The sequence below is a fragment of the Kogia breviceps genome, chromosome 6 (genome assembly GCF_026419965.1).
Source record: "Kogia breviceps isolate mKogBre1 chromosome 6, mKogBre1 haplotype 1, whole genome shotgun sequence".
Taxonomy (NCBI): Eukaryota; Metazoa; Chordata; class Mammalia; order Artiodactyla; family Physeteridae; genus Kogia; species Kogia breviceps.
Window position 1 is genome coordinate 115,461,629 of NC_081315.1, and position 13,852 is coordinate 115,475,480.

General features: G+C 41.8%; 1 protein-coding gene across 2 annotated transcripts in view; it reads right to left on the reverse strand.

Moving 5' to 3' along the window:
• DKK2 (dickkopf WNT signaling pathway inhibitor 2) overlaps positions 1-1,654 on the reverse strand; it is a 107,006-nt gene extending 105,352 nt beyond the window's left edge. Inside the window, exon 1 of one of the 2 annotated variants that reach the window (XM_059066499.2) lies at positions 706-1,654. In XM_059066499.2, the coding sequence (XP_058922482.1) occupies positions 706-927 (222 nt within the window). In that variant the 5' untranslated portion in view covers positions 928-1,654. Of the gene's footprint in view, positions 1-666 lie in introns of both variants that reach the window. The other variant, XM_059066498.2, reaches the window with a different exon arrangement.
• Positions 1,655-13,852: the final 12,198 nt, after the last annotated feature.

A 13,852-nucleotide genomic window follows, 5' to 3' on the forward strand; every position in this document is an offset into this window, starting at 1 on the left:
CCGGGATGATATACATCCAGGAGTGAGAAACGCGCGTTTATTGAAGTTTTCTGCATGTGCCCTTACTTCATGGAAATGAGAAAGTGGCTGGGAAGGAAGGAGAACCTGAAAAACGGTAAATTCCCTCTTCAGATTGTGAAATGAAACAGTTAAGAGTCCAGAAACTGGACTCAGACTGTCCGGATTCAAATCCCGCTCTGCCACTTACACTAAACTGTGTGCCGTGGGCAGAGAGCTTCTACTCGGTGCCTAAGTTTGTTCATTTGCAGGACAGGGATAGTAACGGCGCCCGGCTCATAGGGCTGTGAAGATTCAACATATGTAAAACGCTTAGGACAACAGTACCTGACACATAATAGTTGCTGTGTGTTAGCTATTAACATCATCCTCGACATCCACTGTGTTAAATGTGGAGAAGGACCATTCCGGCCCTTTCCCCCACCTGTACGCACTAGATCTCCGTACCTGCCCATCATATCCCAAAGCAAAGATGAAAAAGTACCCTCCGCCGCCCGCTCCACACCCTCCAGCACTCGCAGTCACCCAGCCACCCCCGCCAGTGCAGACGTGCATCTGCGAACCCCTCCCCAGCCGTCGTGCGCGCCACACCTGGGGGCGCACTCGGGGGCAAAGGCAAATGAAGTGTCCGAGAATGCCGGTCCCTACCTCTCCTGGCTGAAGAGTGCATTGGGGGTATTTTCCTACCTGCCCCAGGCTTTTGCCCTTCTTACTGCCGCCGAAAGCCAGTCCTTGGTATGTGCCCGCAGATCGATTGGCGGCCTGGGCTGGCGTCTCCCCGCCCAGAGAGGACTTGATGGAGTTGAGTTTGGCCCGCGAGCTGCCGAACTGTGAGCTCTCCACCATCAGCACCGCGGCCAGTAGGAGCAGGCAGCAGGAGGAGTCCTTGCCCCGCATCAGCGTGGCCATCTCCTGGCGACGGGTCCCCAGGGAGGGGCAAAGCCCGCAAGGGCGCGGATACCGAGGGAGGGAGGACCCCGACACGGGGCCCTACGCTTGGGGCGCTGGGACTCGCAGACTCTGTGTCCCCCAACCCCACTTGGCTTTGGGGGCCCAGCACCGTGTGAACTCAGTCTCACGCCTCAGACCGGGAGGCAGCGCGACCCAAGCAAGACCTGCTTCTCCGCCAGGGCAGGAAGTTCTGCAGTAACTGGAAGCAATCAAAGGCGAGGCGCCTTCTTGCCAAGGAGGCGTGACCCGAGGTGCAAGAAGACCCAGCGCCACGGCCCGCACCGCTTCCGTTGCTCTTTGCCCCGCACCTCCGAGGTCCCGCCCGGTTCTTCGCGGTCCGATCCTCCTCCCAACTGCTCAGGAGGTCCACATTAGTTCCTTCTCCTTCGGCCTCAGTTGGCGTTTTCTCTCCTCTTTTCCTTCCCTACCCCTTACGTCTCAACCTTGCCAGGACATAAGTCCTCCTTTTCAAAGTTAGCGGGCACGATATGGGGGATCAGGAAGCGCCCCCAGACAAGACCCTTGAGGCCCGAGGCCAGCCAAGGTCCCGCACGCGCGCACGCACACGCGCCCCGAAGCGTTGTTCTCCGGCTCACAGCCCTGCAGCAGCCAAGCGCTGCCAGGGACGCTGCGATGCCCTGGGAGCTGTCTCGCGCTCCACGCGGTCTCCCTCTCTGCGTCTGCTGTCTCATCGCCGCCCCCTTTGCTTTTTATAGCTTCCCACAATGGGTTTTTTTTTTTCCTCCGCCCCCAATTCAATAGTGACAAAGAGTGAAAACGTATCTATCACCCCCCACGTTCCCGCCCCGCTCCTCGCTTTTCCCTGCGGCTGCTCCTTTTGAGGCTTCCCCTCCTGCTTCTCCCTCGCCCCCTCCCACAGCCCTTCCACCGGACAGCCGATGAGGAAACGGGACTCACCCCCAGAGGAACAGGCGGGGTTCTGATTATTCCTGACAACTAGCCACTCCAGAGGATGGAAGAACCTTTGCAAACAAACGGATGGCAAATGTGCAAGTGGAGAGGGGCGAGCTTCCACCTCGCTTCGGGACCGCCAGCACCCCTCCCCAACCCACCTCCAGTCCCTGACTCCTGGAGGAGCACTGGGAAAGCCCTACAGAAGACTGAAAGAAGTGAGCATCTGGGCGTGAATGGTCTGTGTATGCTCAAGTTGGGTTTTAGCCTGTGCCTCCCAGTGGATGTGTGAGACTGGCTCTGTACTGGTGCGCCAGGGAGTGCCCAACCGATCCAAATGGGGCTTTGGGAAGAAGAGTACCAGAGAAGGGGGAAAGATGCTCCTATTTTCCCTCTGAGAGGCGTTTAGGACTTTCTGGTCTCCTCCTCTTCACCCTCCAGTCCCCCTCCCCACCACACAAGCACCGTTTGTCTACGTCTCTGAGGAGCTGGGAGCAATGGGGGCCCCCTGAGTACCTTCCGAGCTTTGAATCTCACAGCTCTACAGGGCATCTTTACCGTCCCAGGCAACTCCCCCCATTGCAAAGAGGAAATCCCAGACAGGAATGAACGGGACGACAAGGGAGTCTTGGAGGTTCTGCTTTCTGCCCCTTAGCCTCTGGGAATTACATGCGAAGCCTTTCCTGCGAGACCCGAGGCTGGCTCCCCGGGTCCGGTTCGCTTCTGTGGGAAAGAGGCTCAGAGAAGGGCTGGAGCGCGCCGGTCTGCGGCGCTTGGGGGCGCCAGTGGCAGCCGCTGGGGCAAGGAGAGGAAGCGTTGCCGGAGACAGAGATCAGAGCTGTCCCAGGCAATCTCTGGGACTGGAGATGTTCAGCGGCAGTAGAGAGCCAAGGCTTCCAACCCAAGCAACTTCGGAATTTGTTGCATTTCTCCTTCTCCGGCGCGCTGACATCTGTGCACAGAGAAATCGAGGCTGTGCAGTACAACTTGATGGCTAACAGCTAGGGGCGGAGGCTGTTCTTTCTACACACGCTCTAGAATCTTCAGACCTGAGGTCCTCAGCTTTCACACCTGATCCTGGCACACACCAGCACGGACAGTGCGGTATACAGTCAACAGTTGCTAGGGGAGAACGTTAGTGACTCCTTTCTTTTCCACCAAAAGGGCTGAGAGGTAGGTCTAAAGTGTGAATTTGTAGCTGGGTTCCCACAGGCTGCACCAGCTTTGCATATTTCTCTGCACTGTTCTGTCTGTCTGCCAGGAATTCTTCATTTTCTGAATGACTTTTTTCTTTTTGAATGCACAAGCAAGAGGTGATTAAAACTTGAGGAACCCTCAGGCATGTTTTCTTATCTTTGGATTGCCTTGTGCTTCCCCAGGGTAGAGATTTTCAAGTTAAAAAAAACTTTTTTTTCACTTTTTAAAAATATGCCCAGGAATGGATTTGTAAGGATTTGTAAGCATTCCAGGCACTAGTGGAGGGCAAGGAAACTGACTAACTTACACTCTACAGATAAGTACTTGGGATTCAATGCTTAGACTTTACACTGTATCTTTTGCCTTCATTGTGATTTGCAAACAGAAAACATGAGAGAAAGGAAAAAATTAAGTTAGGAGCCTACTGGTTTGGATATTTTTCAAGAGTATTTTAGAGCAAAAGGAAAAGAGAGCTAAAATATGTAAGCAAGAAATCACTCTACCTCCACTTGAAGACAGAGTGTGGGAATCCACCGGCTTCTGAAAGAACCAACTCCAATGAATCAACAGAAAATCTGAAGATACTTTGCCTGTTTCTGTTGGTTCCCTCTTGCTTTACCACCAACCAAAATAAGACACCACATAGTCAGAACCCAGCTCCTGTCATATGCTAAAAAGAAACCGAGTACAATTCGGCATATGTACTCTCAAGAAACGCTTCAGCTCTAGATATCAGGATAAAGAGATTATCTAAGAGGCTTACAAAGGACCCTACAAGTTCCAAAAGCAAACTTTACAAATATGGTTAAAAATCAAAGTTCACATGAAAGTTACTTTCACAAACATTGTCCCTTTTATATAAAACAAAATCACGCTATGGAATCAAATGCTAAAACATACACAACTACACCTTAGGCTAAAAAGGAGATAAAAACTAATTTCATTCATGGTCCAAATGCTCTCTGTAACGTTGTATAGAAGACAGAAACAGACACACATAACTCATATGCGGACAAGTAGGTATGCATACACAAAATCAACTAACTGCAAATAAACATAATCCTTTGGATTACTGTTTTAATCCCACGTGTGTTTTCTCATGTGTGTTGTCATAAGTATGAAGATACAAGCTTCATACACTACTTGGAAAAATAGATTTTTTTTATGCCTTTTGCATAACATCATTAGGGAGTAAATAAATAAAAGCAACACTGTACAGAAGTAAAGATAGGGTCCTCTTGTCCAGAAGAAAGTGCCTCTGTGGACACTTTCTCCTTTGGCCATAATTTCCCACTTCTCTTTGCTCCTCAGCTGTGGGGTGATTTCGGTTCCAAAGAAAAACCACAACTGACTCAGCAGTTTCTTCTGGGTCCTGGTTTCCTTCTGAATACTTAGGGCCAAGGTAAGCTACGTGTACACCTCATTGCCTTATTCTTGTTTTTCATCCTATTTTCTCTCTCCCTGCATTAGTAACCACTTCCCACAATAGTCTATTTATCAGCTGTTCATTTATTCACTGTATATTTATTAAATTTAGGGCCTTGAGGATACAAACGTAAGTCAGGGCCTTGGCCGTGGAGAGTCTTATGGTCCACTGTGAAGGCCTTGACTTACTGAAATCTGCCTCTGCCCCTCTCGGGAGCTGCTGCTATTAGCCTTCCTCTGTTCTCACCCACCACTGAATTCTGCAATCTCAGTCTCTCACAGAGTATCTGGAGCTTCCAAGCTGGATTGAATTCATATGACTATGGGAATAAAAATATTAGGAATGTCCCCCAGAGTCTCTCCTTTTCTCATAAGTTACATGTACATTTTAGCAGCACACAGGGAGACAATATTCCCACATTTGTGATTAAATGCCGAGAAATGACACTAGATGTGGTCATTTGGATCATTTTAGATAAGTTAGAAGTACGGTACTCTGGCAAACTTGGGAAGGGACGTTAATTTTTAGTAGGTCCCATAGGCCCACGAATCTTCTTGTTCACGCAAGATGGACATGAAACATCTCCATTATTTTTCGGTGTTAAAGGATTTGGAATATATGGTTTTGTGTGTTTCCTCTCTCAGTGGTAAACCAGCCTACCTGGTCTGGTCTTCTATTCTAGTAGGACTCACACTTCGGATGTTATCACATGAGAATTTTATGTTTCTCACTGTCTAAGGAAAAACAGTACCATGTGTTAGCGTCAATTACATTTTAAATAATTTGTGATAAATGAATATTAGTACTGGTATTGTGAACAGTTTTAGTGTCTCTTGATAGGACTAATTTACATATCAGATATGAAAAATTGCATCTCCTATTCTATCCCTGCCATAGTTTCACCTGTTAACTCTCTTCCGACTTGATCTCCTGGACAACAGGTCCAGTGAATGAGAAAAGACCTCGTCACTTCCATTTGAGGCACTAGCTGTGCTTGACCCAAACATGCACAAGTGAAATTGTTCAAGGTTATTTCAGAGTAAATCAATCAGAAACATAATTTCTTAGCAAATGGCTTGTTTTTTGATCCTTGACACGAGTCATCTTCTCAATACTTTACACCTGCCACCCAAATGATAGAAACTTATTAAACAAATCCCTCCCTCAGAGACTGAACCCAACTAATAAAAAGCATGCAAATAATATAGTCAGAAACTCAGGTAGACAAACTTCTGTTGATCTTGTGCATATGGGTGACCTTAGGTAGAACTGAAATTAGAAATTATCTCCAAACGTTTAACACCAAACCTTTCCCTTTATGATGCACAGTTTCTGCTTGTTCTATACACTGCATATCCTTCTTGGTGGTCCATATACCCCTACTGCTGAGCTCTGGCAGGCTGTTTCAAGATTCATTTTTGGAAAGAGTACTATACTTGGTGGTTTGGAAAATATGTTTAATTCTTGAGAGAGGCTCATTGCAAGAAATCTCATCTTGAACAACAAAACACACAACTTTTAGATAATCTAGACCAGTAGTTTCCAAATTCTTTTCCTTAGATCTGCAGCGCTCTGTAGGAGTCTGACAAGGACGTTAGAACTGCTGTTATTTTTGACAGGACCTCATGGGAGAGGGCTCCTGAAACATGAATTTTTAAGTGTCTATCTTGTTACTGTTTTTATTTGGGGGAGGGTTGTGTTGCTTGGTTTTTGGCTTTAATCAACCACACAGATTTGGATGCAACAATGAGTTGGGCAAAATACTCTATGAGTACTCAACCTGCCAACAAGATGGATTGATTTCTATCCTGTTATTATTGCAGATTATTGCCAAAACAAACATTCCTCAAATGGGGAAACTATTTAAAATCTGGCAATTTTTCTAGTCAGATATGGTCATTTGAAGTAAGGCATATTAAAAAATGGAAGGGCAGGGTACTTAATCCAGTCATGGTAAAATGTGTTTGTTCCTGGTCAGTTATCTGAAACTATGAGTAGTAGACACAGAAAAACTTCAACTATAAAACAGATTATGGCACAGATTGAAAAATAATGGGAAAACTATTGGCACAAAGTAAGGAAATATGTTTCTAAGTGGCAATTTTAAATCTGTGTTTGAAGCATAACCATGCTTGGTAACAGGGAATGTGAACTGTGTTTAGTTTATCTTCAAATGATCATTCTGCAACAGATCGTACTTTCTGATACCTGGGAATAGGCTCCAATGCTCAAAACCATCTTGAAGTATGAAAAACTCAAAGTATTAAACTTTAATCAGTTTAAGGAATTTTAAAGGTAACTGGCTTGGAAGACAGAGTCATAATAAAAAAAAACCAATAATAACCAAAATATACTGAATGCTTACTCTGTGCTAAGCTTGTTAGGTACTTTACATGTATTGCATGTATTATCTCTTATCTGTATGCCTTAGTTCATGCCTTTAAAACAATGTCCAATATTAAAATACTGAGCGAAGAGTAACTTGCAGCACAGCAGGCCCTCATTTGTACTTACAGATGCCCAGTTATGGCAACAATGTGGAGTGCACCTAAGAAAAGGAGAATTCATCCAAAGAAAATGGAGGTGGCTTTGCATCACCGCAGCAGGACTTAACACTGATTCCGCTAAAAAAGCCAAGATCAATCACTCGGTAAAGGTCTACAAATAACACCAAGAATACAAGTAGACGAGTACATATATTGCAGCTTCGACCAGTATAGTAAAGCCTCTTGGAAGCTGAATGATCATAGAGCAGAAAACCAAAAAAAGACTCTCTGCTATAAGGATGGTGTCCTCACCTGCCCAGGCTGATATAACAAAATACCAGAGACTGGGGGGTTTAAAGAACAGAAATGTATTTTTCTTACAGTTCTGGAGGCTGGAAGTCCAAGATCAAGGTGTCAGCAGGTTTGGTTTCCTCTGAGGCCTTTGTCCTTGGCTTGCAGATGGCCTTCTTCTCACTGGGCTGTCCCTCTGTCCAAATTTCCTCTTAGTAAAAGAATACGTGTCACATTGGATTAGGGCCTACCCTAAAAGCTGCATTTTAACTAAATTACCTTTTGAAAAACCTTATCTCCAAATGCAGTTCCATACAGAGGTACTGGGGGTTAGGATTTCAACATATGAACTTGGGGAGGGGGGCATACAATTCAGCCCGTAACAGATGAATTTATAGACAGTGCATATAAAACATTTGAGGAAAGAGTAACATGTCTGGAACTCTGCCAGAGTTCCTGAACATAATGTGGGAGATGTGTCATATGTCCACTTAAAAGTGTGATTTAAAAAATTTTCCTATTACCATTTTACCTCTAACCTGTGTTAATGATATTAACTTCCTCACCTTCTTCTGTGTGAATCATGCCTCAATATGAATGCAGCTGTCTGCGTCTGAAATTGACTGTCAGGTTTCCACTGGGGTCCTAAAAAAGAACACAAAAAGTTCAAGCTATCTGCCAAGAAGATAAGATCATTTCTACATTTATAAACAGCACTTTGTTAATGAAAGATGCAAACAATAAAATACAGGAGTAGATATGATACAAAAATGAAATTGTTGTAGATCAAAGAAAAAAGAAGCGGCCATCGAAAATAGAGTGATCTAGCAATCTGCAAGTTGTTCTGTTACTAACTTAATTTGTCCATTTATTTAATTTGATTTGTTCAATTTACTCAGTAAATTAATAGTTACTTGGAATCACAGTATTTTTAATTAATTCAAGGCAGTGCTAAATATGTGGAAGCTGAGGGAATATCTAATTTCATTGAAACTGCTCATGGAATCATTTTTTAATATATGTGCACTTTGACCACTTAGTTTTAAATTATTAAGAAATCTGAGTTAGAATAAGTTCAAATTTCATTTAGTTTTTTTTTTTTTTTTTTTTTTAGTTGTTGGTCTTTCTGAAATCCATAAAATGTGTCTACAGCCATACCACCCTGAATGCGCTCGATCTCACCTGAAATCCATAAAACGCTATTTTGGTTGTTAGTGTCAAGAATATATGTGCAGCCATACGACCCAGCAATCCCCCTACTGGGCATATACCCTGAGAAAACCGTAATTCAAAAAGAGTCATGTACCAAAATGTTCATTGCAGCTCTATTTACGATAGCCAGGACATGGAAGCAACCTAAGTGTCCATCAACAGATGAATGGATAAAGAAGATGTGGCACATATATACAATGGAATATTACTCAGCCATAAAAAGAAATGAAACTGAGTTATTTGTAATGAGGTGGATAGACCTGGAGTCTGTCATACAGAGTGAAGTAAGTCAGAAGGAGAAAAACAAATACCGTATGCTAACACATATATATGGACTCTAAGGAAAAAAAAATGTCATGAAGAGATTAGTGGTAGGACGGGAATAAAACACAGACCTACTAGAGCATGGACTTGAGGATATGGGGAGGGGGAAGGGTAAGCTGTGATGAAGTGAGAGAGTGGCAGGGACATATATACACTACCAAATGTAAATTAGATAGCTAGTGGGAAGCTGCCGCATGGCACAGGGAGTTCACCTCTGTGCTTTGTGACCACCTTGAGGGGTGGGATAGGGAGGGTGGGAGAGAGGGTGACACAAGAGGGAAGAGATATGGGAACATATGTATATGTATAACTGATTCACTTTGTTGTAAAGGAAAAACTAACACACTATTGTAAAACAGTTATACTCAAATAAAGATGTTTAAAAAAAAAGAATATATGTGCGGATTTGTATATACCTAAGATCAAATAATATCTCCTACAATGTAACAACTGTTTCCATCTTGTAAAATTGGGTTAGCCTTGTTCTCCAATACCAATGTTGTATATTTTAATCAACAAGAAAGTGACATTCTTAAATCTTTGATCAGTTTGCCTTTTAGGTATCAAAATGTATTATATAAATATAATCTTATCATGTTATAGAATTATTCAAATTTTTAAGCTATCCTATTGTTCTATAATATTGAATACATTTTCCCCCTTCCAATTTACACTGGAGCTAGCACTGGAGTCAGAGGTATGCCAACTGGGACGCTTTCTAACATGAAAAGTCAAGATACATTTATAATCTTTTAAGCACCATTTTCAAGTTCACAGAATTACATGATTTTTCTTCTATATTTGCATAATTCTAGGAGTTCACTCATTAAAAAAGCTCACAGTTACAAGTTCTGATCAAAAGTTATTCTTGTTACAGTCCAACACTCTTAATTCTCTTCAGCCAAGTGTATACACCTAAGACCGTTAATTTATACACTGTCACTCATTTGTAACACGTTTTCTGAACATAGCAGACATGATCAACTGATTTCTTTTCCAATCGCCATTTGATGCTAAAATGTCCCTAAGGAAACCACTCTAAGTAGTGCCTCTAAGTGAGACCATATATATGGGGGATGGAAATTGCAACCCATCATGATATTTTTCTCTGATAAGAGTTCCTGTTAACTGTTAGAAATGGGCTTTAAAAAAATAAGTGATCTTACATAGTTATTATTAGTCTACAAGACTAAGAGAGGTCTAAGTTCACGTAGCAGAGGGCAGTAATGCACATATATCCATGGTTAGAAAGATGAAGAGCTAGAGATTATTACAAGGTAACTTTTCTGGAGAAAAGTTTTTAAAGTCCATTCTTGTAACACTATTATTAAATGGAAGAGAACTGACAAATGAATTCATCTACCCCTCTAATGAAGAGGTCGTGATACCTTTCAAATCTCAGATTGCCAAGACTGAAAAAAATAAAATCAAAACTCTTCCCCTTAACCAACTATACACAAGGAGCCATCTTCCTTTGTCAAGGCCTATTCAGGGGTTGCCCATGTGGCATTGAAGTCTGCTGTAAAAACTCTTCCACACCACAAAGAAACAAAGGCAAATAAAGTGTTGCTAGCAGTCCCATGAATGTGCAGAATGCACTGGAAATAAACAATACCTGCTTAATCTCACTTACCACCACTTTATCCTCAAACTTTCCCTGGCTACCTAAAAAAAAAAAAAGGCAGCAAAATCTGAAGACCTCGGTACTTAACCCTCCTTTAGTTCCTGTGACAGCTCACCACTGTAAAAATATTTGCATCTTTTTGTGTTGATTTTTTAAAAGATTATTTCAACAAACTGCTTCCCCCCTTACTCACTCTGTCCTAACTTTACCCTTTGTTCTACTTCCTGCAATAAACCACCAAATAAAGCAGCCCCTGACACAAGGGGACAGTGTTATTCGAAAAGTCTGTAGGTAAAACTATGAAGGTAGAGTCTGGGAATACATGATGGAATAGTTTTTAAACTCCTGCTTTACAAAAGATACTAGGATAACAAAACCAAAAAACACAGACAACATCTACAGTATAATTAGGCAACACGGTGAGTGAACAAAATCATCAGTAGTTATAAGGCCCATACAATATCAGTTTCCCTGAAAAAGATTACAGTAAGTCCCCTACATATGAACGAGTTCTGTTCCAAAGGCACGTTCATAAGTCCGATTTGTTCATAAGTCCAACAAAGTTAGCCTAGGTACCCAACTAACACAATTGGCTATATAGTACTGTAATAGGTTTATCATACTTTTCACACAGACAATACATAAAAAACAAACACAAAAAATAAAGAAAACATTTTTAATCTTAGAGTACAGGACCTTGAAACGTCCAGTTGTACAGTACAATAGCTGGCATCCAGGGGCTGGCATCCAGTAACTCAACAGGCAAGAAGAGTTAGTGACTGGAGGAGAAGAGGAGGTGGAGGTGGTAGAGCTGAAGGGTCGTCAGCAATAGGAGATGGAGGGCAAGCTGCAATTTCACTCCTGCTTGACGCTGATGGCACAGGGTCTGGTTCTTTGCTGGATTCAATTCTATCTACCCTCTTGAAAAAACCATCCAGTGATGTCTGGGTAGCAGCTCTTTTTTTCTTGTCATAGATGACACGGTAGCACTGGATTGCATTCTGAACGCACATTCGCATCTTTGAAAGTTTGCAACTTGAAGGTTTATATTTAGGGGACTTACTGTATTGAGGGAAAGCAATGGAGCTCTGAGAGCAAGCACAACCTCAAATCTTTATCTGGTCCTCATTGGAAAAAAACCAACCAATCTGAAAATAGTATACAAAACCAGGAGGGAATGGGTTCTGCAGGCTCTAAATGAAGGAACAAAGCCCCTCAATGAAGAGCAACTTCTGGAAATAGAAACCAAATTGAGCAGGCCAAGAACAATCAGGACAAAAGAAAAAGTCTAGATAAAAAGGAGCAAAGGGTGGAAGTAGATCTCAAAAATATGAGGCCATTTTAAAAATCACTCTGTAAAAACAACAGAAGAGGGAGTACTAGAGCAATGTAGCTAGAAAAGTTACTTTGGCCCAACCTTGTCTCTAAGAGCAAAGAAAAACTTATTTGAATTAAAAAGGGGCAACAAAAGAGGATTGTGGCCCAATCCTATATAAATTTAATATGTAAAGAAAGAGAATAAGGATTGGAATAGCATCACTACCTGCAAGCAGAAAAGCAACCAAAAACCAAACAAAAACAATACCCAGTAAACACATAAAAAGAGTAACCTAATATTCCAGAACACACTAAAGGAAATTAAGAAAAAAACTGAAGCTATCAAAGAACATCATATGTCAGAATTCTAAAAACTCTGAGAATATGTTTCAAGAAAAGAAAGATTTGAAAAGATATGTAGTAAGAAAAATCATTTCAGAAATGAAGACTGAATGAATCTCCTAAAGGGAATCTTTAGGAGAAATATCAGATGAAAAGGAGGGATGTGGATAAATCAAGAAATAAGGAAAGAGATAAAAAGAGTTCAAGGCGGCGAATTCCCTGGTGGTCCAGTGGTTGGCACTCTGAGCTTCCACTGCAGGGGGCTCAGATCTGATCAGGGGACTCAGATCTGATCCCTGGTCTGGGAACTAAGATCCTGCATGCCATGCAGTGCGACCAAAAAGGAAAAAGAAAGAAAAAAAAGAGAGTTCAAGAAAACTAATAATAAATATAGAAATAGGAAAAGCTGATTCAACATACTTATAATAGTTTTCCCAAATAAGAAACCTAGGCAATGGAACAAAACAAACCCTGAATAATTTAAGAAAATGTTCTAAAATAACATGAACCAAAAGATTTGAAATTACATAAGATAATGTTACACAGGAGAAAGTCAACCCAGAATGGACAACCCCGTAACATATTCTAGTTAAACTACTGAACTTGAAAAACAATGTCCTTTGGCCAGTAGGCAAAAAGATCATGTCACTTTCATCAACCATGTTTTATACTAGGAGACAATTAAGTAACATATTTAAGATATTCAAAGAAAGAAAATGTGAACCAAGGGTTTTGAAACCAGGTAAACTGATCTTTATGTACAAAAGTTCCAGACAAAATGGTTTGTGAATCTGAGGGGTCAGAGAATATTATCACATAAGCCCTTCCTTAGAAATTTACCAGAAAATAAGATTTAGAAAACCACAGTGACCGGGGAGATTCTGAAATAAAGAGTGGTATTAAAAATGCGATTACCTGTAGAGCCTAGACTACAGGGTGGTCTTCAGTGAGAGACACGGTATTATATAATGGCTTATATGCAGTAACAAGTAACAGAAGAGAGAGAGAGATAACAACACTATTCACTATTGTCAATATGGAGGTGAAGAAATCTTCCGTAGTTGTAGTAAACAAAACTCAACAGTCCTTTTAAACAACACACCATGACTAAATGCGGGTTTATTCAGAAATGCAATGTACTTAGGAAATCCATTAATACGCTCCATCAGTGTAATAGGGCTAAGAGAATAATATGATCATCTCCACAGATGCAGAAAAAGCATCTGGCAATAATCAATACTATTCATGTTAAAAATTACCCAATAGAATGGGAATTTATGGAGATATATTCAGTTGACCCTTGAACAACACAGGTTTGAATTGCCCAGGTCCACTTACACGTGGATTCTTTTTCCAATAGTAAATACCATAGTACTACAGGATCTTGGTTGGTTAAATTCTCGAATATAAAGGAACTTTGAATACAGGGGGCTGACTATACATTATACTCAGAGTTTTTACTTCAGAGGGTCAGTGCCCCTAATCCTTCTACTTTGTTCAAGGGTCAACTGTCTAGGTCTAAGTCTAGGCCTAGGTCTAGGTCTAGGTCTAGGTATATATATATAGGTTTAGGTCTAGATAAAAGGATAGAGATAGAGATAATAGGGATAGAGATATCATTACAAAAGTTGGAATCTTTACTTAATAGAATCACTTGATGTTTAAATGAGAAAGTCAGAAGTAAGACGAGGACGATCACAATCTCCACTCCTACAGAGCACTGTGCTATTGGTAATAGTCATCAGTTGGGCA